Genomic DNA, 24,991 nt, shown 5'->3' with positions numbered 1-24,991 from the left:
ATTTGGACTGGCTACACATTGATAAGAGCAAATATCGACATACAAGGTGAATAGATACAGATCTATAATTGACTATCACCATGTTTTACTTGGGTTAAGATATAACATGATATGCATCTACTTTGCCCGGAAAAGACTATTATAGACTCACAAAATTTTAATATAATTAGATTTATTCTAAGCTAACTGTAGTTAATGCATAATGTCATGTGATTGTGACTTATGATTTTATTTGGGCCAGCTGGTAAATAAAACGCTCATATTTTCTGATTAGGTCTGTAAGCCAAACAAAATATATACAAAAATAACTAAATAAAAACATATAACTATGTAATGATTTATTTATTTCGGGTGAACAATAAGTTATAATCAATATTAGTCACATTATACTATACTGGTAATTTCTCACATGTTCCGTACTTTCTGTACTATTAAATAAAGCAATAACAACTATAAAATTACATATTTATAATTCATCTGTGTAGGGAACAAATGCTAGGTTTCCTGCGGCACCCATGGAAAGTTTGTTTGCGGCGGCACTGGAAAGAGCCTGGAAAGAATTGAGGTCATTTAAAATTCAATAGAAAAACATTTGGATCTCATGATTGGCTCTAGTAGTGCTGTGTAAAGGGTGTTTTGGGACCATTACTAGTTTTATTATTGTGTGAATATAAAAAAGTAAACAAATAGAGTTGGTATAGTACAAAAATTCACAGATTCACTCAGTTTTATCTTACCTGTGTGACATCGTTGGGCGAAAGGGCATCAATTTGCTTGGCGATCTCAGCGGGTGTCTTGACAGATCCAGTGTAGAAACCTTGTGCAGCCATAGACTCAGCTACGGATGCTCCTGCATCAGCCTCGCACAAAATCTGTAGCTTCAGCTGGTTCTTGCCAGCCTGAATAGCAGCAGCATTCAGTGAAGGTTTCTTCAGGATATTAGCTACAGCCTTTACTGCCTGAAAAAAGATAAAATCCACAAATACTTACTGTAAATTCTATGTACTTAAGTAAAGCTTAATGATGACTATGCATGGTAATAATACTTCGAGATTCAGTAAATTAAATAGACTAATTACTACTGCAATACTATCAAACATTAAAAAATCTGTACAAATGAGGTTTAGAATATGTCTCGACTATAATATTTCGTTTTTGTTTTTGGAAGTACTTACAGAGTTGGCCTCATCCTTAGGCACAGAGAGTACAACACCAAAGAGGCCACTGTCTGAGTAGGCCACGTTGAAGCCGGCTGCCGCGAATGGTCCAACGTTGCCGATTGCCTTGGCCAAGGGCGAGTTGTCGGAGCCCCACTTGGTCACAGGGCCGTTGCCAAGAGCTGCAATAATAATAGCAATATTTTACTGATGTATAACTTATGATAAATACATGCACATACACTAAGAATCAATGAATGGATTACAATTGCAGTAAACTAACATGTTCTTACAGGAATCTTTGCAGTTTCTCTATAATCTTATGGCAAAATGGACTTGATTTCACATCACATTCCTGACATTAGTTTTTGTATTTCATGGTGTTACTGGTCTATGAAAATCTAAATTAATAGAATATTTTACCACATAGCCTGCAAGAATACTACAACATACTATGCATTATACTACCTTTAGCAGCAACAGCTAAGGCAAGAGCCTGTGGAGAGCCAGCTTGAGCGCCCTGGACTGCAATGGCGACGTGTGCAAGGTCGCCACCCATTTCTTTCCTGAATGTTACATAATGCTATATTAGTAACAAATAACAATATAAATTATCTTTTGACTCTACTACAACAGAAGAGTATATAATATAATTTATGCCTCTCTCATTTCAGTTGATTGATTACAATAATAAGTACCTCAACTCTCCACCAAAGTATTTGCTGGCTTCTGCAGAAACTTCACTTGAAGATAAGTTCAGGTGCTGAGCAATCATGTTGGCTCTTTCCTAAAAAATCATGCAAAATTATACAACAATAATAAGGAATATTTATGTATAAATAAGACAATATTATGCCTTCTTGCTAGGTCAATAGTAGTATAGTAGTTATTAATAAATTCACAACATAATTACCTGAGAGCCTCCAACGACAGCAACAGCGCAACGGGAGGCAGTCAGCATATTGCATGCATAGTGCTGCAGAGACTCGGATGAAACCTTGCCGATCCTCTTGGGCGAGATGAAAAGAGAATTGCCCAGGCCACGGCGGTACGCAGCTTTGTGGAGCAAGTCCACAGCACGGATCTGTAAGATAAAAAGATAATTGTATCAAATTAAGTCTTTAATTATATACAAGTATAATTAACCCAGCCAGTTTCAATAATCAATCTGTTGACAGATATGGCTAGTGGTCTTTAAGGTTACGAAAATTTAGATACACATTAAAACAAATGTTTTTATTACCTTTAAAAGTTTTCATTAGTAAATAAAAGTCAATATTTTGGGTTTCTATTAAATTATTATTCTGGTACTGGGTATGATGTGTATATGAGTTTTTGATTGAATTCATCTTTAAAAAGAGAATAGATAAGGTACAGGTTTACATACTGCATATTATACAACAACTCAATTTCTAATGGAAGTACATAGAGCAAGGAAAAGGTTACATACCTGAGGTGGGAGTGCTGCAATGTCAAACTTGAGACGAGGCTCATTGTCTGTCAGCTCCCAGGGTCTGAACTCTTGTCCAGAAACTAATTGGTTCAGAAGTTCCAGCGCATCATTCAAATTGTCCTGGGTGGTCTGGAAAGCACAATTATATTATTTATTTTTCTTATTGTAATACTCTACACTAATTAATCATCCAATCTATATTAATAACTTTAGTCATTTATTGGTCTAACTAGAATTATTATACTTATTTTTGCTAGATAGACATGACCAACTAGAATTAATATACTTGTTTTTGTTAGATAGGTCCAGGTTTGATACAACACAACCAATCTCATTATTTTATCAGTTTGCTTCCAATCTTATTTTCATAGCTTTTCTAACAAGCTTCATCAGAAGCCTACAGGATATAATGATATTCATGAAAATTAGACTAAAATAAATTAGATTTTTGCTACCAACATTATAAAACATACCTCCAGAGTATAGTAGATGAACTCGCGGTCACCAGATGCAGTTACAGAGGCACCAATTTGTTGCAATTTACGTGCCAGAATGAAAGAGTTAGCATACTTGGTGCTAAGCCCAGCAGCAGAACGGAGCATATGGGCAACACCCAGCTCAGTCTGTGGTTCATAGCGGGAACCAGCCCTGAAAATTAATTACATACATATGTAAACTCACATCTTTGTCCCATAAGCAATAACTACAAGGCAGTGAAAAGAGTTTTTATAGGTAAAGCTAACTATAAAAACTTTTAACTAACCACTCAGTTATATCCCTTTATAGTTTTTAAATATCCATAACCTTAATTATCCTTTTAAATTTCTTATTAATTAACAAATTATTTACTTAATTTCTCTTATCTATTAGCTTAAAATTTCACACTAATGATAGGTACTAAATTGTTGCTGTTAAGCAAGGATTTTACATGTTTTTAATTGTATACTGTTAAGTGCTGTACTGTTAAGCATAGTTCTGTTACAAAAAAATATAATTAAGGTTTAAAGAGTAATTAATAGGATACTTACTTGAAGGCGACGGTTACTCTAGTAACTGGGGACCCATTGTCCAAGGCTGCTACAAAAGTTTTGCTGGGCAGGACTGCACATGATACCTTGGATTCCTTCCTAGCCGCTGGTGCAGCCTGAGCGTAACCCCTGCTCTGTAAGTCGAATAACACATGTTAGCAAAGTATTAAAAGCCCGGAAAATGTCAAAAAGGTTTACATAACAGGGGTTTGACAGAACAGATTATTTTAAAAGGTAGTTTGTTAATTAACTTGTAACTTAAGAGATATGTCCATTTAAATGAACTTACCGTAACATGACGAATTAAAGGAGTGACAAAACTTTTCGTTTTCGATGCCATTTCAAGGAGTTTTCCAATTTTAGGCTGCGCTGCAATCAGTAGCACGTCGGACTAGGGGCGAGCTATCGAACTTCAAATAAAAATCGATTTGACAGAAAAGTGACAGTTTACCACTGCGTCGTAGTGCTGCAATATTTTTAATAATCTTTTGTAATTTTTAAATCGTCTTACATATGCTCATATCTTATCAATTGTATTTAGATATTTTACCTAAAATAATTTTGCAGCCATGATAATGTTGATACAAGTAATAAAGTAGACTAAAAGTATTAAAAATATTCTACATTGATCTAAAAAACCGATTTTCTGCGTTATTATTATCGAGACTACATATCGTAGTTTGTACTTCTGTTTACAGTTACCTATCATGTACTTTAATTATTAGAAAACTGATTTGTACAAAATGGTGTAGCGAAAACATACTTGTGTTGTCTATGAGCAGTCAATTTTTATGTCAATTTGACGTCTGACACTCATTGACAACTACAATACTATTATCACGTAAAAATAATGCCGCCAAATTGACTTTGGGTATGTATTCATAACAATTATATTATTTTGTCGTCATAAAACGAAAGACACATCGAAAAAATCAACTATAAAAAAACTTATAATGTTACAAAGTTCATTAAGTATCAAATAAACCCTGAGAATATCGACTTGCTGCACTCATTCTAGTGATTACAGACGCGTGTCTTCATTTGCTCATTAGTGTCGATCTTTTTCTTGGTGTACAAAGTGTAATGGTGATTTTGTTACATTTCCAGCGAAGGTATGACAAGTTTGCTAGCAACTACGTCCATCGCAGCCGTCGACGTCGACATAAATTCAGTAAAAGAAATAAATTACCACAAGTATCGCCACCGAAGACACGTCCTCAAATCGAAGGAAAATACCATCAAACACAGATGTGATAAGGTGCTTAAACGGAAGTTACGAAAGTATAAACTTAGACAAGATGGGCAAGAAGATCAGGATATATTAGATGTGTCGAAAATTCTCGTTTCGTCACTGAATATCAGGTCCCCAAACAAACGAAAAGATCCCTATTTATGTGAAGATACTGAACTAGAGGATTGGAGGCCTAAAAATTACCTTTTCAAAATGGTAAGAAGAAAGCCTGTAAAGATAAGTGATACCTTGAAAAACTCCAACACTGAGGTAAATGTCCAAGATGATGTGACTAGAGACAGTCCTCCAGCTGTCACTAGTCAGGAAAAGAAGCAAACAAATGCTTTCAAACTGTTAATGGACTCTAGGAACAAGAGTCTTGGGTGTAATTCTCCAGGTAAAGACAAAAGTGATGAAAACATTGATACAACAGAAGTAATCGAAAGAAAGAACTTAAAGGCTAAAAGGCAATTGTTGCTTCAAAAAATGGCAGAAGCAAAGGGGTCCTTGAAAAATAAAGAGATTGAAGAAATTCAAGACAATATCATTAAAGAGCAAATGGAAAAGAGAGCAAAAAGATTAAAAAGTATGATTTTTAAAGATACTAAGTCTGACAAAGAAGGTAAACGTTCTAATGTCAAGCTAATAAAAGATGAAGTAATTGATTTGCCATTAGAAGACAAAGCCAAAGTCGCAGATAATAACAATACAAAGAAACATACCAAGTCAAATACATTCAAGATAGTTGATATATTCAACACAGTTGAAGAAAATACAATTATAAGTCCAGTAAAGAAACACATATCCAAGGAAGATGAAGACTTTCTAAGTAAGCTGTCACCTTCTTTAAAGAAAAAGGAAAGTGTGCTCTCTTATTTTAAAAAAATTGAAAAGGATGAATGTTCTCCTACTAATTCAGAAAATGATAACCTTATAAAGGTAAAACTACAACCTAGAAGTAAAAAAAAGAGTAAGAAGAAGAAATTGAGCTTGAAAAAAGAAAGTTTAGAAATATGTGATGTAACAGAATGTGTCAAAGAACAAGAAGAGAACATTAATGGAGAAGTTAACTACATACTTGTAGATAATAGCACAGATGAGAAAATAACAAGTAACAAGGTAAATGAAACCTCCATTAAAACTCAACAAAAATCAGAAGACAAAACATTAGCCAGTATTAGTGTTAATATTCCAGACACAACAACTGATAAAATGATCCTGAAGTTCAATGGTGACAGTGTTAAAGTTAACAATGACAGTCAGAAGAGGAAGAGAAATTCAAAACTTGATACAAAACTTGATTCCGAGAATACAAATACTTGTAACAGTGAGAGCAGACCAAAGAGGTCAGTAAAGAGACCTGTGAAATATGTTGATGATGCTTGTCTGTCCAGCTCTGACGAAGACTTGCACATTTTCACACCAAAAAAGAAGAAGCACATTGAAAGCAAAAGTGACAAAAAACAAGTTGGTTTGAAGACTGATCAGCCTCTTGATGAAGTCAAACCTATAAAGCCTAAAGCAGAAAAGAAAGTAGAGAAGGTTCCCAAAGATGTGACATCTAAGAAACCTACCAAACTGGCTCCCATATTTACAACTAAACAAACTGATCCAGCTGCTTTAGAAGCTAAACAAAAATTTCTACAAAGTGGAGTCCCAGACAAATTGAAAAAGCAAATCCAGCAACAAAAAGTTTGCTCCATTCCAGATAATAGTTTTCCTGTAGTTGTTCATGTGCAGCAAAGTACTAAAATGGTTGAGGATAATCAACTTGTTATTAATATACCTTTAATGATTATTGAATCTGAAGAAGACTATGCATTATCTTATGAAAATAATAAAATGAAAGAACTGCTTAATCTTAACCAAGACCTCAGTTGTTTTAGTGTAGACACTACTAGCAAAAAGAGCACACAGGCAATGTTACAGAATATAAAGAAGTTACATCCAAAGTTCCCGGTATACAGAACATATCGGTATTTGAAAAGTAAAGGAAAGGGAGAATTTAAAGACTGCAATTATGTAGATGTAGATAACAGTATTGAAGTTTTGGATGATATGGTGGATGTTATAAACGACAGTCCTGACAGATTAAATTGGACTGATAAATACAAAGCTATAACAACCAAACAAATTATAGGGAATTTTGAGACTTTAAAAGAATTGAGAAAATGGTTGGTATCATGGACAGAGAATCAAGTTAAATCAAAGGCTAAAAGTAAGGCAGACTCAGATAGCTCAGACTATTATGAGTCTGAACCTGATAGTAGAGACAGCATGAAGTCTACAAACAATCTTTTGATACTTGCTGGTCCTACAGGTTGTGGTAAAACTGCAAGTATATATGCTGTTGCTGCAGATTTAGCCATGAAGGTTATTGAAGTTAATGCTAGTAGTAAAAGGACAGGTAAAATCATGTTACAAGATTTACAGGAAGCAACCCAATCACATAAGGTTAACCGAGGTACAGGAAATTCAGACAGTAGTCAAAAGTCACAAGAAAAACAACAACCAGATATCCCAAAACAGACCAAGAAACGAGGTAGACCAAAGAGGTCCATTGAAAAAGAGAAAAGTAAAGGAATAGTTGTAAAGAATGAAGTTCTAAGTGGCACTACACTAAGCCAGGAGAGTACTAGGACAGATTCTTCACTTATACTCATTGATGATGCAGATGTAGTGTTTGATCAGGATGATGGTTTCACTTCAGCCATAGTACAGTTAGTACAATGCTCAAAAAGACCTGTAATTTTAATTACATCATCATTAGTTTGTCCACATTTGCAAAGGTTTCTACAAAACACAAAAATATTAAAGATGAGCCCTCTCCTGCCTAGAATTCTTGGGACATGGCTAGATATAATGTGTCTAGCAGATAGTGGAATGTGTTGGCCTGGTGTTGGAGCCAAATTCTTGAATTATTTTAAAGGAGATATAAGGAAAACCATTAACTACCTGCAGTTCTGTCTACCTAAAGTACAGAGTGCTGCTTCAGAGGAAGAAGCTGCTTCACAAAATGTTGATTTATATAAGAATCACATTGATGAAGAAAGCTCCTGTATGTCTTGGGCAGATAATGATGATGCAGATGGAAGAACTAGTGCAGCTGTTGATGTAGATGTAAATACAATTTGGACTGCCTTTGCTTCTAAACATTCGAATTTATCAAATGAAACATATCCAGTACAAGTATTTAACATGTGGTGGAGTATGCCGTCCCTTTTAACAACTGCTCCTAATACTGATCTCCCTTCACAAAAATGCAATATTAGTCAAAAGAAGACGACGAGTCTTGAACTGGAAGCAATAGCAAATGCTGCAGATGCTTTCTCGTTGTCTGATTATTACAGTTGTATCAATCCAGACACTGACAGAAACATAACATCACAACCGTGGTATTGTCCTGAGAGTCACAGTGTGTCAGAAAGAGAGAATCCTAGCTACTATCATAAGGAACATGAAGTCATGAGTGACATTTGTCATACAATTTTGACTGGTTCTATTGCAACAGCTCAAGATGTTCTAAACTGTGATAGAAGAACAGACATTAGTTTTCCAGGAATGCTTTTAAACAGGTGAGCTATATTTTAATTTCATGATCAATGTTTTGTGTCGATTTAATACAATATATCCAAGCATCCATCAAAATGATTCTACACAGATAGCAAAATTCGTTAAAACTGGACCAGCATTTAGGCTTGAAATCGTAACAAACGTTTACTTTTGAAACTTAGTACATATTTTGGGAATGCATTTTCACAATTTCGTGAAATGGATATAAAACTATTTATTTGTCACAAAACAAGATAGACAAATAAAGTCCCAGAGCACAACCTCTGGGACTTACCAAGAAATTATTGAATTAAAAATATATTATCACAGTTCTTTAACGAATTGTAAACAACTGTTAATATGAGCTTTTCATTGGAATAAGTTATTGTGATCAGTTATATAAAACGAACTGAATCTATCTATATGGTTTCAGGATCGTTTTGATCTGAATGTTACAATCATACTTTGTTGTGCTAACATAAACTACTTAATAAGTTTACAGGATGATTGAGGTATCAAGTATCAATGATTATGCGTAAATAATAATTATATTCTGGATTACTTATTCCAAAGTGTAAATTAATGGCTAGGTGAATTTGTGTTTGTATTTTCGTTGTGACTAATTTGTTAAAATAACAAGATAATTATCGGTATCTAAAGCTCGTACGTGATGTATTGTGTAAGCAAAGTTTGGGTATACTCGGATGTTAAATAATCACAAATCTTACGCTTGTTTTGCTACTTTGTTATTGTAAGTAAAAATATATTCGAACAGCTACCAAACATTACATTTCGTACTACCAATGAAAAACATACCTAATTAAAAAATTTTGGTAACAAAGTAACCAATAAACAGTACTTTTGTTATCCAAGGGTCAATGTCATCTTAGGATTTTACGTATTAACTTTAAAAATGTCTTGTGAAATAAGTTGTTATATAATTCAAATTTCAAGTACCATAATGGTCTCACACGTGACTAACTAGTAAGTCTGTTTCAATTCCTGAAACGGGCATTGGGATTGTCAATTTTTTAATCCGTTATCTACAGTTCCCCCACCCTGTTACACGGGGCTATTATGACGATAGTGGTGAATTATATTAATGAAGAGTAATATTTGATTACAGACAAAGAGACCGAGTGGTATCGAGGCACAACAGTTTGACGAGCTACTTGAACGCGTCAGCCGTGTTGGACAGGCGGGCCCTTGCGTTGGACTATTGGTCTTCCTGCCGCACTATTTGCAGGCTTGAGAAGTCAAAGAATGACACCAACATGAAGAGAAACAATCGTTTCTGTCACTATCTCAAATCCCTAAGTGTTCTTTGTAAAAGTGATACTTTCGATAACCTCTGTGACAGTTTATGTTCTAATGAAGGAACTGAATTAAATATCAATAATTTTAATGAATGATAGATAATGTAATGTGTCTTTATTATGTTCCCGGTACTTGTAATATATTAAATATTATTTTTAGTCTAATAAATATTAGTTGTTCTATTAGTTTTTACATTATTTTCGTCTTAGTTTAGTATTCAGATGCATGGACGAATGAAAGTTGCATGCATTGCAAAAAATCAAGTTAGTATTTGTTATTAGTTATTTCTACTAGAATTGATAGTTATATCGTAATACATAAAATAGTTACACTACATTAAATGGTTGTTAAGATACTAAATTATTTTTGTATAAAATAATGAGTCTTTTATTTTTATGAATAATTTGTTCTTAAATTGTATTTTTCTTGGTACGCACGGCTATACAAAGAGCACGAACTCTGATCATGTATCATTTGTACTGAACAAATACATAATTACGCAAGACTTGATAATATAGTTATTTTTGCTCCTATTGCTAAAATTAAAATTGTTTTTCGAAGAACTTAAGTCCATTTATCTCTTGGCAACTGGCACCTATTCCTGTTATGTCTGTCTGTGAACAAAATTAATGCTTTATCACGTATGCAGATAACAATATCTGTAAAATAACAAATTTGTCTTATTTTTTTTTGTTTTCATAATGTAATTAATTACTTGGTAACAGGCAAATTATAAAAATATGTTTACAATATATAATTTACTTAATTTTAATATTAAAATTGTACGTGACCACGTGCATGTTTGGCGTACATTTGTATAGACTAACAGCTATTACATTTAGGCAAAGTATAGGATTAACAGAGAAAATAAATAGCAAGAAAAAATTAAATATATCCTGAGTAAATAAATAATAAAATTAACAAGAAAAACAGATTTTTCGAAAGAGACAAAACTTGATAAATTTTTGCGATCGCCATTATTAAATGTTTTGATAAAATAAATATCTGGTCATTCCACAGTTTGTTTTCACTAGTACTATTAACGTCATTCTTCACTTGAAACATTAGGTAAAATAAAAAGAAGTACAAAAAAAAAGCTAATTGGTCTGCTACGTGCTACGTGCGGACGACACTTAATAATCCTCCACTGCTCTATCTAGCATAAGTCCGCCATTCGCTGGTCATGTATATTTACAATGTTAACTTCTCTTTCTCACTTTACCCGTACATAGGGTGGATATCTCTCTATTTCGCTCATACTGACTCTTTTAATGTTAAAGTGACCTTAAAACATATGTACTGTACGTTAAACTTTGTACATAATATAAAGTAAATGACCCCTTATCGTGATATTTATTTTTTCTAAATTTTAATGAGGTCTCAGTTGACTGAAGATTTCCCTGTTCCAAGATTTCCTACGATCTCGTTTTTTAATAATAAATTATTGTGTAAAAAACATTTTTATTAATGAAAAAATGTACGTAGTTTCCCAGATTATCTTATTCGTGGAAGTTGTATTTCTACCTAACTGTAATCAATTGCATTGAAGATAACTTTGCCTCGTAGAACAAGTGATCACCATGTCATCACTAACCGAGGTCTCCTTCGATTAGGTAGGAAAGTAGGAATTCCTTCTAGCAGAGTATAGTCCTTATTGTTCTGGAACAAAGTTCTCTGTACTCCACACGTCTAAAGTAGTACCCGATATCCGGCAATGTATGTGACACAATATGCGAAAGTGGATACAGCTACTGCAATGTAGATACATAAAGAATAGGTACACCTCTGCCTGCCTACGCCTTCGGGGAATAACTGACATGTTTCTATGTACCTACATTAAGTACAAGTAGGTGATTTCAAATCATGAAAACTGTAATATAGTTACCCTAATTTAGATTTTTAAGATCATTATCATTAAAAATGTGTGTGACGATTTTTGTTTTGTTTTTATACTTAATATCACATCCCTGTTTCGTCATCCAAGCGATGCAAAATCACCGTACTATATCTCATTCATCCGAGGTATTGCCCACTTGTAAGTCTTGTAACAACAAAAAGAAGTTTCATCATCTACTCTGACCAAGTTCAATCAATTAGTGACTTTATAATTAAAATAATTTGCTTTGCGGCGTGCCCTCTGTATATGTATATAAATATGCATGTAATTATTTATTTATTAAGCCATATTTAAGATAAGATAGCATTTTAACTTTGAATTTTAAATGATAAGTCCAAAAAGCTGTGTATTTATATGGTGGCGCTGCAGTCGTTTTATTATTACAACGCAGCGCGTAATTTGACAAGGAATTCTTTTTGTTTTTTTACTTATTTGTTACAATTTTTATATAGGACTAGTTTAGGGAAATACTTTTTTAATGCCCTCCCTATACTCCCCCCCAGGAACAGGGAGAAAGGGAGAAGAAGTGTGTCTCAATGTAAATAATAAATAAATCTATTTTGTGGAGTAGCATTGTGGGTGGCAGCACCGACCTGGAGTTAGGCTTTCAAAAGTCCCGATAGGCGCGGTGGGTCACAAAGTGGTCAAGTTATTTGCAGGACTTTATAAATAGTCGAGTTGTTTACACCATGTCGCCGCGATAACAGTCGGAGAGCTACGTCCAGTTGATTCCAGAATGCATTTTCTCGATTGTTCACAGACGACATGGAGCGTGATTGACTTTGTTAATATATCTTGTTGACATTGAGCTTACTAACTGTTTACCAGTTTATTTATGTTTTTATAGTGTAGATATTAGATATCTTTAACTTTATTCAAGATTTTTCTACACAGATGTATTAGGTAATATTTATACAGAAGCTGTTGGTACCTTTTATAAATAGGTAGGTAAATATTTTATTTTTAAACAGGTTAAAAGTGCATCCTTTCTACCAGTGTTTTAATAGTAAACCCGCTAGGTAGTTACCATTAGCTCCGGAGCACCTACCTACCGAGATTATAACATTCCGATTTGGAGATGAAACAAAAAATCTTAAAGCTTTTTCAAATGCTAGATCTATACTCCCAAGTCTAAATGCTTAAATTAGGCACCTACATAGATCGATTCACGATATTATTGTTATGTCTATGACGTCATTGCATTCCAAATTAACTAGATACCTACCTAAGTACCTAAACTATAATGTTAGAGATAACTTATTTACATAGTTAATGCATCAATGCATTAGGATCACTAAGTAGTATCATTGACTGGTAATAACCGGTAGGGATGTGGAGCAACTAGTCCATTTATCTGGAGTCTAGAGTATACTATAACAATCGGGTCTACTTACCAAGGTAGCCTAACTTTAGATTAATAGGTAGTGTAGGTATTAATGTTAATATTAACGAACATAATTTTTATATTTTTTGTTTAATACAGGTGGAAAAATACGATTATTTAATCGCCTACATTATAGTATATGCAGTTGTTCAAACAGGTAATTAATATTCAGGGGTTTTATATTCTTTTACCGATGGGTAATTACATAGCAACAATGTGCTACAAGTTCATGGCAGTATGGTCTGTTCTTTGTCCGTAACACTTAGCAGAGTGATATTGGTTTTCACATCGGAGGTAAGATAGGTAGAGAACTACCTACCCAGATACATAGAAATGTCTACAAGCTATAGAAGCGTCTTATCTTTGTATAGCCGCCTGTATGACTACGTAGGTACCTACCAACTCGTTTGTAGCCATGTGCAACATTAACTCGTAAAATATTACATCTTCTGATTACAATGTACCTACTACTGCTTACTTATTACTACAAGATAATTTACTACACACGCTACTTTCGTCAGACGACACATGTGCACCTACATTACATGATATTGATAGCGTAGGTGATGTAGCTTCAGTGCAGTGGGGACAATTAGGTACCAACAGTGCTCTTGTCATTTCACGTGTCTCAGTTGTTGAGTTGTTGACGCTAAAAATACGATATTTTCATTATGTTCCAAAATGTTATCAGCTCACTACGTTAGTGATTACAACTACTAAGTACTAAGTTCACTCATGTCAAAATGTAAGAGCTGAAATAATTTTCATTATTTTAGGTCGGTAGTTCTACCTCTTTGTTTTAATTGACGAAGTATGACTAAACTCCGTTTCTCACTTTCTATAGGTCGTATACCATGTTAATAACTTAATAAGTCCAAAATAACTCAAATAATAAATCTTAACTATTTTTACTTATAAGTTATACTTAATAGGTACAAAGTTTACAGAGTAATTAGTTTATGTTTAAAATTCTTCACATGGCAATAGTGGAGACACACGTAACCTCTGACCAATTGTTAGACTTCTGATTACGATCAACCTAATAACAAAAACGATGATAAATTAAAGATTTTTTGCCACAGCCGCAGTCAGTAGTTAGCGCGGTCGGCAACGCTGGCGCCGGAGCCGGGGTTATCAGCGAGGCGCGTGCGCGACGCCCGGCGTGCGCATAAATATCATCGCTCACTGACAACCGGCTTCAGTCCTCTCAGTGCGTCACGTAAATCACACATTATTCAAAATGGTTCGCAGTGCTCTTAGCGAAGACAGTTGTGGTTACTGCACCGCCTGTGTGCGTGCCCGTTTGAGTGCGGCTCGGGGCCGTAGTCCTGAGCCTTCAGAGTGCGCCTATAAACATATCTTGGAGTCATACAGCCCAAACGCGAAGCCGGGCAAAGCCGTGCCGGAGACACCGAAATCGGCGTGTGCCTCGTGTCGGTGGACGTCTCACGCTCAGTTTCCGGAGACTCCGCCCTCGTCGAGTGATCTGAGCCTCGAGTGGAGCTCACGGTCGTCGCAGCGATCCCGCACCCGCCGCCGCAAGAGATAGGACAGCGAGAACGTGTTGAACACACCGCTTGAGTTTTCATCTAAGGGTACAAACCCTCTACAATGCTGGTAGACGATACCGGCGCCAGACGGCTGACTACCCAGTGGCACTGTACGCCACTGGTAGGTACTTCAATATTGTGATATTATTGTATAATACATCTACTATTGTGCATTATATTTATTAAATTATTATTTATATCGAAATTGTGTATTATTTATTAGTACATTAATCCTTTGTTAGTGGATAAGTATGTACCGTTTGATTGGTCCGTACGTCTTGAGTTAGGTAGTTTTGTAGCTTGGCCATTGGGTGGTTGCTGTGTTAGATTAGATATACTTTTAACAAACAAAACTCTTAAGAGTACCTATCTAACTTTAGATTCACTCAAAGAATATAATAAGTAAAGGGGAAATAGTTACATTTCTACTCTAATGGAGGTACTCATTTAAAAATCCTGTTATGTAATTAACATTTAGATAGCAACAACCTATTTTATATCAGTTCCAATAATGTTACACCATTAGTTCCCAAATTAGACAATTATAATTATAGTTAAAGCCATCAAAGAAATATTTTTATACGATCCATTCATTGGCAGATTGCTGTGGCACAGAAAGCCCCAGAAAGTACACAAATGGCAATAAATCATGATGTATCAGAGCTGATAGGGTTCATGATGGTCGTAAATCACAAGTATCCAGAACGGATGCTTCGCATTGAAGTTCAGGTGCAAAGGTCAACGTAGTTGTTTAGCCTATCGAGCTGTAGGAAGCAAGGTCGGAATGATAGCCATGTGCAAGGATTTTTAGGTTACCATGTAATGTTGCAATGCCCTATGGTCATCTGGATTAAGAGAAATTACTCGCAGTATCTGAATGAATAGTATTAATAATGTGAGTGGAGATAGGCACTGCCTTGCGTACGTCATTTAGAATCTGTGTACTGTAGGGTTGCCAGCATTTTGTATAATAATGTCGTAGCGTAGCCATCTCGTAGCAAAAGAATACTTACTTAGGTATCAGTTATACTATTAGTGACAAATTTATTTTTTTATGAGAGTATTATGTTAGTGGGTTCTGCTTACACCTAGTATCATATTGCCAGGTGATCAATGAACTCAAGGCTTCAGATTCATTGATCACCTGGCAATATGATACTATGTAAACGAAACGTTAACAATTAATTACACAGGTAATTAATGATTAACGTTTAAATTAATCCGATTTTATTAAAGTAAATGGCCTTCAATGGGATTGGGAATTCAAATATAAAATTATTATAGCGATGTGAGATGGAGGACCGACGTGTAGACGAGGACGAACGCGCCGCGACTTCATAATCGAGACTTATGGGGTTCGCTACAGCCGACCAAGAGTAAGAGTTCTGCGTAGAGGTGCCAAGGCACATTGCGTAGTGGTGTATTACAGTTTTCAGCGTAGCAGTTTCGTAGCCATCGGCATTGCATTCAACGTAGCAATATCGTTGCCCTCGGTGTAGCAATATCGTAGCAATGCCAACGTTCAATACTTTCGTGGCATTTACTATATAAGTGTCGCAGCATTTGACGTAGCAGTGTCTAAGTATTTAGTGTAGCTATGTCGTAGCGTACAGCGTAACAGTGTCAAAACATTCAGCGTAGTAGTATCGTAGCATGCGGCGCAGCAGTGACGTAGCCCCTCGTGTAGCAGTGTCGTAGGACTCGGCGTAGAGATATTGTAGCACTCGGCGTAGCAGTGTCAGTACAGCAGCCGAGTCGAGGCATTCAGTGTAGGAGTTTCGCAGTAGTCGACGCACACTGGGGTTTGCTATAAGGAAGCAATGCCCAAAATCACATTTTCAAAATGTGGGTAATAGGAAAAAAACTTGACGTATTATTATTGTTTGATAAATTTCACATCAGTTAAGGACGATATTATCAACACAAAGGTTATCTGTTTGCTTACATACTGCTGTAAAGTTCATTGTTTTTGCATTGTTGCTGTGTTTAAAATTTTTGAATACAGGATTTAAGTGATTGTTGCTACTGCCCTATTAAAGTTAACACAAAACTATAAAATGGCAAGTGGAGATCAAGGTCAGTACTAATAAAAATATGATTAAGATTGGACAAATTCGTTGTGTAACCTACCGTAAATAATGTTTTACTTTTTACGTATAATTGTAGAAGCGAATTGGACGATATCTAAATTTCGCGCAATGTTCTTTTGAAACGAATTATTGTTTTAGGCAACCTAAACCTTCTTTATTAAGAAACTAAAAACAATACCAAAAGAACTTTGCGCAAATTAAAATAATTTTAAAATATTGTGTCAATCTTTTCAGATATGTCACCCAAAATAGTTTTAAAGATAAAAGATTTATTGGAAGTATTTTTTAAAAGCAAATACAAATCATTCGATCGCAAATTTGAAGATATTATTGATTTTGTTGCCTCTAAGACCACTTGTCCAATGAAATTTCGTAATGATTTAGTTTTACAACTTCGTAATTTTAAACAACAATTTTCTAAGAAATGGATGTTATACGGCAGACATAAGGATAGATTTTTTGCCAGTGAACATACTTGGATAGAGGGATGTTGCGAATTTACCCGTTTCACAGTTCCAAAATCAGGAAGGCGACCTTTAAGCTTCATTGAGTGCAGTGAAAATTCAAAACGGAGAAAGACATTAAATCTACGGGCAGAAATCGATTCTGATACTTTAACTTATGCAGCACAAATGCAATTAAGGGCGTTAGGCAAAACAACAGAAGCTGAAGTGATTAAAAAAGTCTCAGAATCACCCCAATATGCCAAGGATTGTTCCAACATATCTAGTGAAGCAAAAGTTAAGAAATTATCACCACGAGAAGCCCTCTCATTACTTATAGAAGCTCAACTTTCACGTCAGCAATATGATATAATTAGAAATTACGCTAAAGACATTTTTCCATCCTATAAGTTGGTTCAGGCTGAAAAAACCTTTTGTTATCCAAAAAACATTCATGTTACAGAAACTGAAGCTAGTGTGCCACTTCAGTCTTTGTTAAATCACACCGCTACGCGTCTAGTTCAGTCCCAAGAAAGTGTTCTACATTCACAGTCAATAAACCCTGCAGACCAAATCGTATTGTATTCGAAATGGGGATTTGACGGGAGCTCCAGTCATACACAATATAAGCAGAAGTTTATTTCGGATACAGCAGATGACAAATACATGTTTCTAAGCAGTCTCGTTCCATTAAGACTTTCGTATACAAAAAATAATAAAACTATTATTTTGTGGCAAAATCCAAAACCTTCGTCATCGCGATTTTGTCGACCTATTAGTTTGCAATATCTTAAAGAATCTGATGAAGTAGTGAAAGCTAAAAAACAAGATATTGACAACCAAATTCAGAATTTATCACCAACAGAAATTCATATAGCTGATAATGTGTATACAATTAAACATGAGACTGTTTTTACAATGGTAGATGGGAAACTTTGTAATACACTTTCTAACACGAAGTCTACGATGAGGTGTTATTTATGTGGCGCCACTTCAAAAGAATTTAATAATCTAGATGTCATTTTAGAGAAACCTGTCATGACTGATTATATATCTTTTGGCTTATCAGTGTTGCATTGCTGGATCCGCCTATTTGAATCTCTTTTACACTTAGCATATAAATTGCCCATTCAGGAGTGGCGAGTGAATAAACATAATAAAGAGTTAGTTGAACAAAATAAAACAAGAATACAAGAGGAGTTTAAGAAGGAACTCTCTCTTATTGTAGATAAACCGAAACCTGGCTTTGGAAACAGCAATAACGGAAATGTAGCACGCATTTTTTCCAAAATTTTGAAAAATCAGCTATCATTACACATATTGATACGCAGTTGATAAAACGATTTTATATAATTTTGCAGACTATATCTAGTGGATTTAAGATAAATGAAGAAAAATTCAAAATATTTTGTCGAGACACAGCTACTCTTTATGTAACTCTGTATTCCTGGATGCCCATGACCCCAACTGTTCACAAAATATTAATTCATGGCCCCGAAATTATTAAACATGCTTTATTACCGATCGGTCAGCTAAGCGAAGAAGCACAGGAGTCCAGAAATAAGGATTTCAAATCATATAGAGAGCGCTTTAGTAGAAAAACTTCTAGAACAGAAAATCTTGTGGACATCATAAATCGTTTGTTTATATCCTCCGACCCTTTTCTAACCCTGATGCGCAAACTGCCTAAAAATAACCGAAAACCCTTCAATCCAGAGGTTCTTAATATGTTAGAAGAGAAATAAACGCTAATTATTATATTAATGTATTTTGGGTATTGTCTCCATACACCTTGCCCCAGTGTGCGACGTAGGCGTGCCCGTAGCATTCAATGTAGCTGTTTGTAGTATTAAATGTAGCAGTGTCGTAGAGTTTCGCGTAGAGGCAGCGTAGCAGTAGCGTAGTAGTTAGCAAGCATTAAGCGTGGCAGAAGCGTAGTATTAAAAAATGTTAGTAGATTATTATGGTCTACTTAAAAACCTTGACTCAGTCTCTTCGCATATACTCTACGTAATGTACAATGCAGTGATGGTGGCTCTGTGCTACATTACTCTACGATCTTTTGTCGTAGTACGTGCACAGTATTTGACAGAGAATAAATAATAATCATTTGTATCTTTGGGTTAGAAATGTTAAATACAATAATAATTAGCAATGCGAATTAATTCAGTGAATAAATTTAATATTTTTTATTTGTTGGTGGTATCTGTGTATCTATAGTTAAAACTTATTAGACAAAATTATAACACAGTTATTTTCCGTATAGTAGACAATGTGACGTCATGAATCATGTTTCAAAGAGATGTTCATTGTCCATCGTGAAATATATGACTTTTACCTAAAATGATAAAACAACTGCGTATTTAATTATCCTCTAATTAACTTATCTATTTTTAAATAATTATTAAAGTTGTTTGTTGAAACGAAGTAGGCACAGTTGTACGTGAAATGGCGCTAAGCCAAAATATTGTGTACAATCTTTATCTTTATTTGTTACTTAACAATTTCTTTACACGTATGCTTGAGCGTGTTCAAAGATGATAATTTCCATAGTTCACAGTCTATAGATATAAATAGAATTCAATTTAGATTCTGATTCGCTTCAATGTTGCCGCGAATGATTATAATATAACAGCTAAATCAATTATGCAATTATCTAAACGATTGTCTCACAAGAATCTTGTTGCAATTCAAAGTCAAAGTCAAAGTCAAAATTATTTATTTCAATTAGACCAGGAAGGCACTTTTGAACGTCAAAGCAAATATAATAATATTAATAACGTCAGTCTGTCGGTCAGTCCTCTAGTGAAGCTATTTGCTCGTTCCAAAGTGTAGATTCCTATGGAGAAGAACGAGCAAGAAACTCCATAGGTTACTCTTTTCCAATCAGATTCACAATACAATTCATGGTTACATTGTTTCGATTGCTTCAACTATGTGAGAACAATGTAAAACTAATATCTAGTCAAAGTGATAGAAAAGAAAATAACACTGAGGACAACAATCTTAATGCAGCCTGGAGCTGAATTGTAGCAATCTCGTGTCTAATGTATCGCCGAAAGTGTACAGAAACGTGTCTGATAGAGTCAGGCCAGAGGTCGCCCGTATACAATTAAAATCCGCAACAAACTCTGTACATACGTCATTAATTAAACGTAATTATGTTACTGAGATCTCTTGTACTTAAACGTCTTTGATTTTTTTTGTAAATACACAAACATATTCAATGAAATTGATAATATTTAGTCACTGAACGTTTTTCAAGGATAATGTACTTAGGTACATAACATAAGTTAGTTCTTACATAAGAAATAATGTTCTTTATGAATTGTTAAAATGGTAAACAAAACAATTTTGTGTGAAGAGTCTCCTTTAATTATTTTGTTAAATAATTATATCATTGCTTTTATTTAAAAAGCTATTGAACAAAACAGATACTGCTTTTAGTAGACACTCGAGTAACGAAGCGATAATAGCGATAACTGCATGTTAAAAGGAAAACCCAATTTCATGAATTTAGTTACCGAATATAGCTATTGCTATACAGATAATAAACACATTTTTTGCGTTCTCTGCTGCTATCTATACTAATATCATAAATAAGTTTTTTTTATTCTTTGTGCATTAAAGAGACTCTCAAACTATTGCACTGATTTGCAAAATTCTTTTACCATGCAAAAAGCAACGTGATTCCTTTTTGATCTTAATACATACAGGATCCCTATCCCCGATTTTCCAACAACTCTTAAATCTTAACCACCAAAGGACCTTGTTTCGGGTGGGCGATTCGATTGGGCGGTGGCGATTGCTTACCATAAGGCGATCAGTCTGCTCGTTTATTGGCTATCGTATATGGCTTATATATACTATAGAAAAACAATCAATACCGACATACTCAAAAGAATTCTTCTTTCTTTTAATTTTAAGTGAGAAGCAGAAGCCGTATGCGAAAAGAGTAAGTGTGTAATACAATATTGTTTTCTACACATAACTCGTGCCATTTATAAATAGCACAGCACATGCATATTGCACACATTGCAAAAATATATTCCATCTTGAAATACAATCTCATTGCAAACAAAAAGATTACAACATTACATTTGTAGATACAAGGCCTTTTTATCTACGTCACGATCAAACGTGACGAATACCAATAGAGCTGAGAATTAACATCTATACGATATATCTGAATTCCTACGTAGAGTATGTGGAATGGCTTCCTAATTCCTGATATAGACTTTAGTTTGTACTTCCTATTAGTAGCGACAGACATAGCTCTTAAAATATGCGGGCTGAAGTGGCAATGGGCAGGCCACGTCGCTTGGAGGACTGATGGCCGCTGGGCCAGGAAGGTGACCGAGTGGCGATCGCAGACCGGGAATCGAACCCAACATCTCTTGCTCCGGCAGTGCATTTCAACATAAATAACAACAAAACTGGTAAAAGTGGGTGCTATACCTAGTATCTGTTGGTACTTGGTACATATGTAAGTAATAAATAAATGTCGATCCTACTACATCCTGTCTTGATATTTGCAGTAGGTACTGTTATGTCTCCATTCAAGTACATAATGTATTATATGTAGGCACGTACTGTGTCGGTATATGAGTAATGTTCAGATAAAAAATATATTCTGTTTTGTTACTCAGTGCTTTATAAATTAATTAATTCTTATAGTCTTGTGCCGACAGCTAGATAGCAACTGGTAAATTGATTCTTTATTATTAAGTACCTATTAGAGCGGGTTCTGATTGAATCTTTTAATTATTTATTAGTGTAACAACACACACTAGTTTATCATATGAAGGGATGGGTAGAGGTAAAGCATATTAAAAGTAACAGCGTTATGAGATCTATGTATGAGAGGGCGAATTGATTGCTATTGATTACGTAGGTCATTCTAATTATGATGCCAGGCTTTATAGAATATCGCGTGACGATCTCCGGCCACCGTAAGGGGCAGGAGAAGGAACAGGGTGGTTTTTAGTCAGTAAGAGTCTGACACTCCTCCCGCCTCACCCAAGGCGGGAGAAGTCATTGGATGATTTTCCCCACTCAAAAAAGGCTTTATAGAATATGGTTCTGTTAATAAGATAGAAAATAATAAGATAAATGACTCCTATATCATCTCGTGTAACCTCTTAATCAGCAGTTATTATACTTATAACCACTGAATCAAAGAGCAGTTTAATATAAATTGAAACTAAATATAATGTATCGAGTGCGAACAAGTACTTAGGTACTTACGTTTATGAATGACAAAGACGATTAGGTATATTAACTTGGCATACATCACGCGTAGGGACATTGCCCTCGGATCAGAATAACATTTCGCTGATAAATGTTCTGATATAAGTCAGTAGTGAAAATTTTATACTTTATTACTTATACATACAGTTTTGACAATGTAACTATAGATGTACGTTGGTTGGGTGTATTTCCTAACTGTACTTATGATTTTTTAGCATTATTTAGATATTTAAATTGTATCGCAATAGCACTCACCAGAATATTTTTACCTCTTTTTCTTAAAGAGGGAAATGATTCAATGATTTAGCCAGCCTTGGGCGAGGCGAGAGGGAGCGTCAGACTTTTATTGACTAAAAAACCACCCCGTTTCTACTCCTGCTAACCTGCTAGGCAGTCCGCAGCTCGGGAAAATATAATTAATAAATTACCTAGTTAATTAAAGCAAGTTCTTCAAATGATGCCCCATTTTGTTCTCATATGCGTTGTTAGTTAATGTTTAATTATTATCAGATTGTTATCAGCGGGGTAGTGGACTACGAGAAACCGCCAGAAACAAGTTCCACAGTTTGACAGACCTCTTTAAAAATAGGACGACCTTTGCTATTATTTATCAATTGACTTAGTGTTAATTAAACTTTTGACTTTATCACAGCCACTAAGGCGAGACCAACTTTTATTTTAAAGTAAACAAAAAAGATATGTTAATTTTCCAAACGTTTTGGCGCAGTTAAGAAATTGGCTAATATGAAATTATATATCATATAATCCTATCCTCGCCTATAAGTGGCTACTGTTGACCAAAGGCCTCTTCTCGCACGAAGAAGGTTTGAGCATTGATCACAACGCTTGCTCAATGCTGGTTGGCGATTTCAAACTTATAATTTAGGTTTAAATCATTTATTCTCATTAATACAAAAAAGTCACTTACAAGAGAACATAAAATTAATATTTTGTAAAAATTAAACTAAAGGTCGCAGAAGCAGACCAGATTAACGTGTTTTAATACTATACATGCATATAAAATGGGTATACAAATGGGTATACAAATGGATCGCTCAACGTTTCCCTTCACAACTGTACTATAAAGGTTTTTGGTATGAATGGTTTTCAATAATATACTTTGACAGCGATGATTTAAAAACATTGAACGAACTTACATTTTTAATCTTAGATGGTAAATTGTTAAACAGTTGTGCTCCCTCATAGGTAATATTTTTTTCCATAATTTGTGCGAGTCTTTGGCAATACAATTAAACTTGGTCGTCGCATGCTGCGTTTAGACACTTCAGACATTTTGGTGAATGACAAATTAGTACGAATTGTTTTGTCTAAAATTTTCCTAATCAGAATACAAGTATAATACATATACAGTTGTTTTATATTCATCAATTTGGTTTCCTCAAAAATTTTATAAGTTGGAGTCAGGTATGGATAGCGAAATAGTATTTTTATTATTTTGTTTTGCATTCTTTGTAATTCCTGTAATTTTGTTTTACCTGAGTTGCCCCAGATTTCAATTAGGTATATTAAATGTGATTTGACAAGAGAATTGTAGATAGTAAAACGAATTTGTTTAGGTATACAGTGACTAATATTATAGAGAGAACCTGTAAGAGATGAGAGTTTATCTTTAATATGCTCAATTTGATTATTCCATTTTAGGTAGTTATCCATTCTAAGGCCAAGGTATTTTTCGCAGTTTTTTTGTTCAATCGAGATGTTGTCAATGGTCAATGGGTCATGAATAGGTATAATCTTATTTTTAACCTTAAAAATAATGTAACAGGTTTTAGAAATATTTATGGTAAGTAAGTTATATTGGAACCACTCAAACAGTACATTAAGATCTTCTTGAGCTTGTGAAATAATAAGATGTATTGATGAACCGAAATAAAATAAGCACGTGTCATCTGCATACAAACTTAAGTGTCCATGTAGTCCTAATTTGGCAATGTGATTTATATAAATTAAAAATAATAAAGGTCCCAAAATTGAACCTTGTGGGACTCCGTATGTGATAGGCGAAGCAGTACTTTCAATGTCACCTATTTTGACTACTTGGTATCTATTTGTTAAGTAAGATTTCAGTATTTTGAGTGCATTGCCCCCGATTCCAGCGTTCTCGAGCTTTTCTAGTAATAATTTATGACTAACAGTGTCAAAGGCTTTCTTTAAATCGATAAACACACCCAAGACAATATTCTTTTTATCTATATTCTGTCTGATTTTCGTTGTTAGATCAATAGTGGCTGCAGTAGTGTTGTTTTGAGGTCTAAATCCGTATTGGCGTTCTGATAAAAAACTAAAAGAGTCCAGGTAATTTACTAGACGACTATGTATTATTTTCTCTAAGATTTTAGATATAATGGGAAGTACAGAAATTGGTCGATAGTTGCCGGGATCAGTTTTAGTTCCTGATTTAAATATTGGTGTAACCTTTGCAATCTTAAGAGAGTCAGGAAACTCCCCATCGATCATGAGTTTATTGAAACACTTTGCCAATACATCCGCGATCAAGTTTTGTAAACATTTATTACTTTAGTGCTAATCTTATCTATACCACAACTGGAATTCACGTCGAGATTTTTGACAATTTTGATAATCTCCTCTGCATTACACGGATGTAATATCAGGAGTGT

General features: G+C 34.6%; 3 protein-coding genes across 3 annotated transcripts; 2 read left to right on the top strand and 1 right to left on the bottom strand.

The window, feature by feature from the left end:
* Nucleotides 1-327: 327 nt before the first annotated feature.
* Nucleotides 328-4,096, bottom strand: LOC118272415 (cytochrome b-c1 complex subunit 2, mitochondrial). The gene is made up of 10 exons (XM_035588914.2): nucleotides 3,928-4,096; nucleotides 3,639-3,772; nucleotides 3,084-3,258; nucleotides 2,608-2,739; nucleotides 2,071-2,241; nucleotides 1,856-1,944; nucleotides 1,626-1,723; nucleotides 1,176-1,339; nucleotides 738-959; nucleotides 328-550 (listed from the first exon to the last, which is right to left on the bottom strand). The coding sequence occupies exons 1-10, from the start codon at nucleotides 3,976-3,978 to the stop codon at nucleotides 467-469; spliced, it is 1,320 nt and encodes a 439-aa protein (XP_035444807.1). The 5' UTR covers nucleotides 3,979-4,096; the 3' UTR covers nucleotides 328-466.
* Nucleotides 4,097-4,136: 40 nt separating this feature from the next.
* Nucleotides 4,137-9,928, top strand: LOC118272414 (enhanced level of genomic instability 1). The gene is made up of 3 exons (XM_035588913.2): nucleotides 4,137-4,509; nucleotides 4,746-8,444; nucleotides 9,548-9,928. Exons 2-3 carry the CDS (start codon nucleotides 4,753-4,755, stop codon nucleotides 9,831-9,833), a joined length of 3,978 nt encoding a protein of 1,325 aa, XP_035444806.2. The 5' UTR covers nucleotides 4,137-4,509; nucleotides 4,746-4,752; the 3' UTR covers nucleotides 9,834-9,928.
* A 4,170-nt stretch (nucleotides 9,929-14,098) lies between these two features.
* On the top strand, nucleotides 14,099-14,774 carry LOC118272413 (uncharacterized). The gene has a single exon (XM_050693255.1). The coding sequence runs from the start codon at nucleotides 14,260-14,262 to the stop codon at nucleotides 14,566-14,568; it is 309 nt and encodes a 102-aa protein (XP_050549212.1). The 5' UTR covers nucleotides 14,099-14,259; the 3' UTR covers nucleotides 14,569-14,774.
* Nucleotides 14,775-24,991: the final 10,217 nt, after the last annotated feature.

Source organism: Spodoptera frugiperda, chromosome 4 (genome assembly GCF_023101765.2).
Source record: "Spodoptera frugiperda isolate SF20-4 chromosome 4, AGI-APGP_CSIRO_Sfru_2.0, whole genome shotgun sequence".
Taxonomy (NCBI): Eukaryota; Metazoa; Arthropoda; class Insecta; order Lepidoptera; family Noctuidae; genus Spodoptera; species Spodoptera frugiperda.
This window is presented reverse-complemented; position numbering and strand designations above follow the sequence as displayed.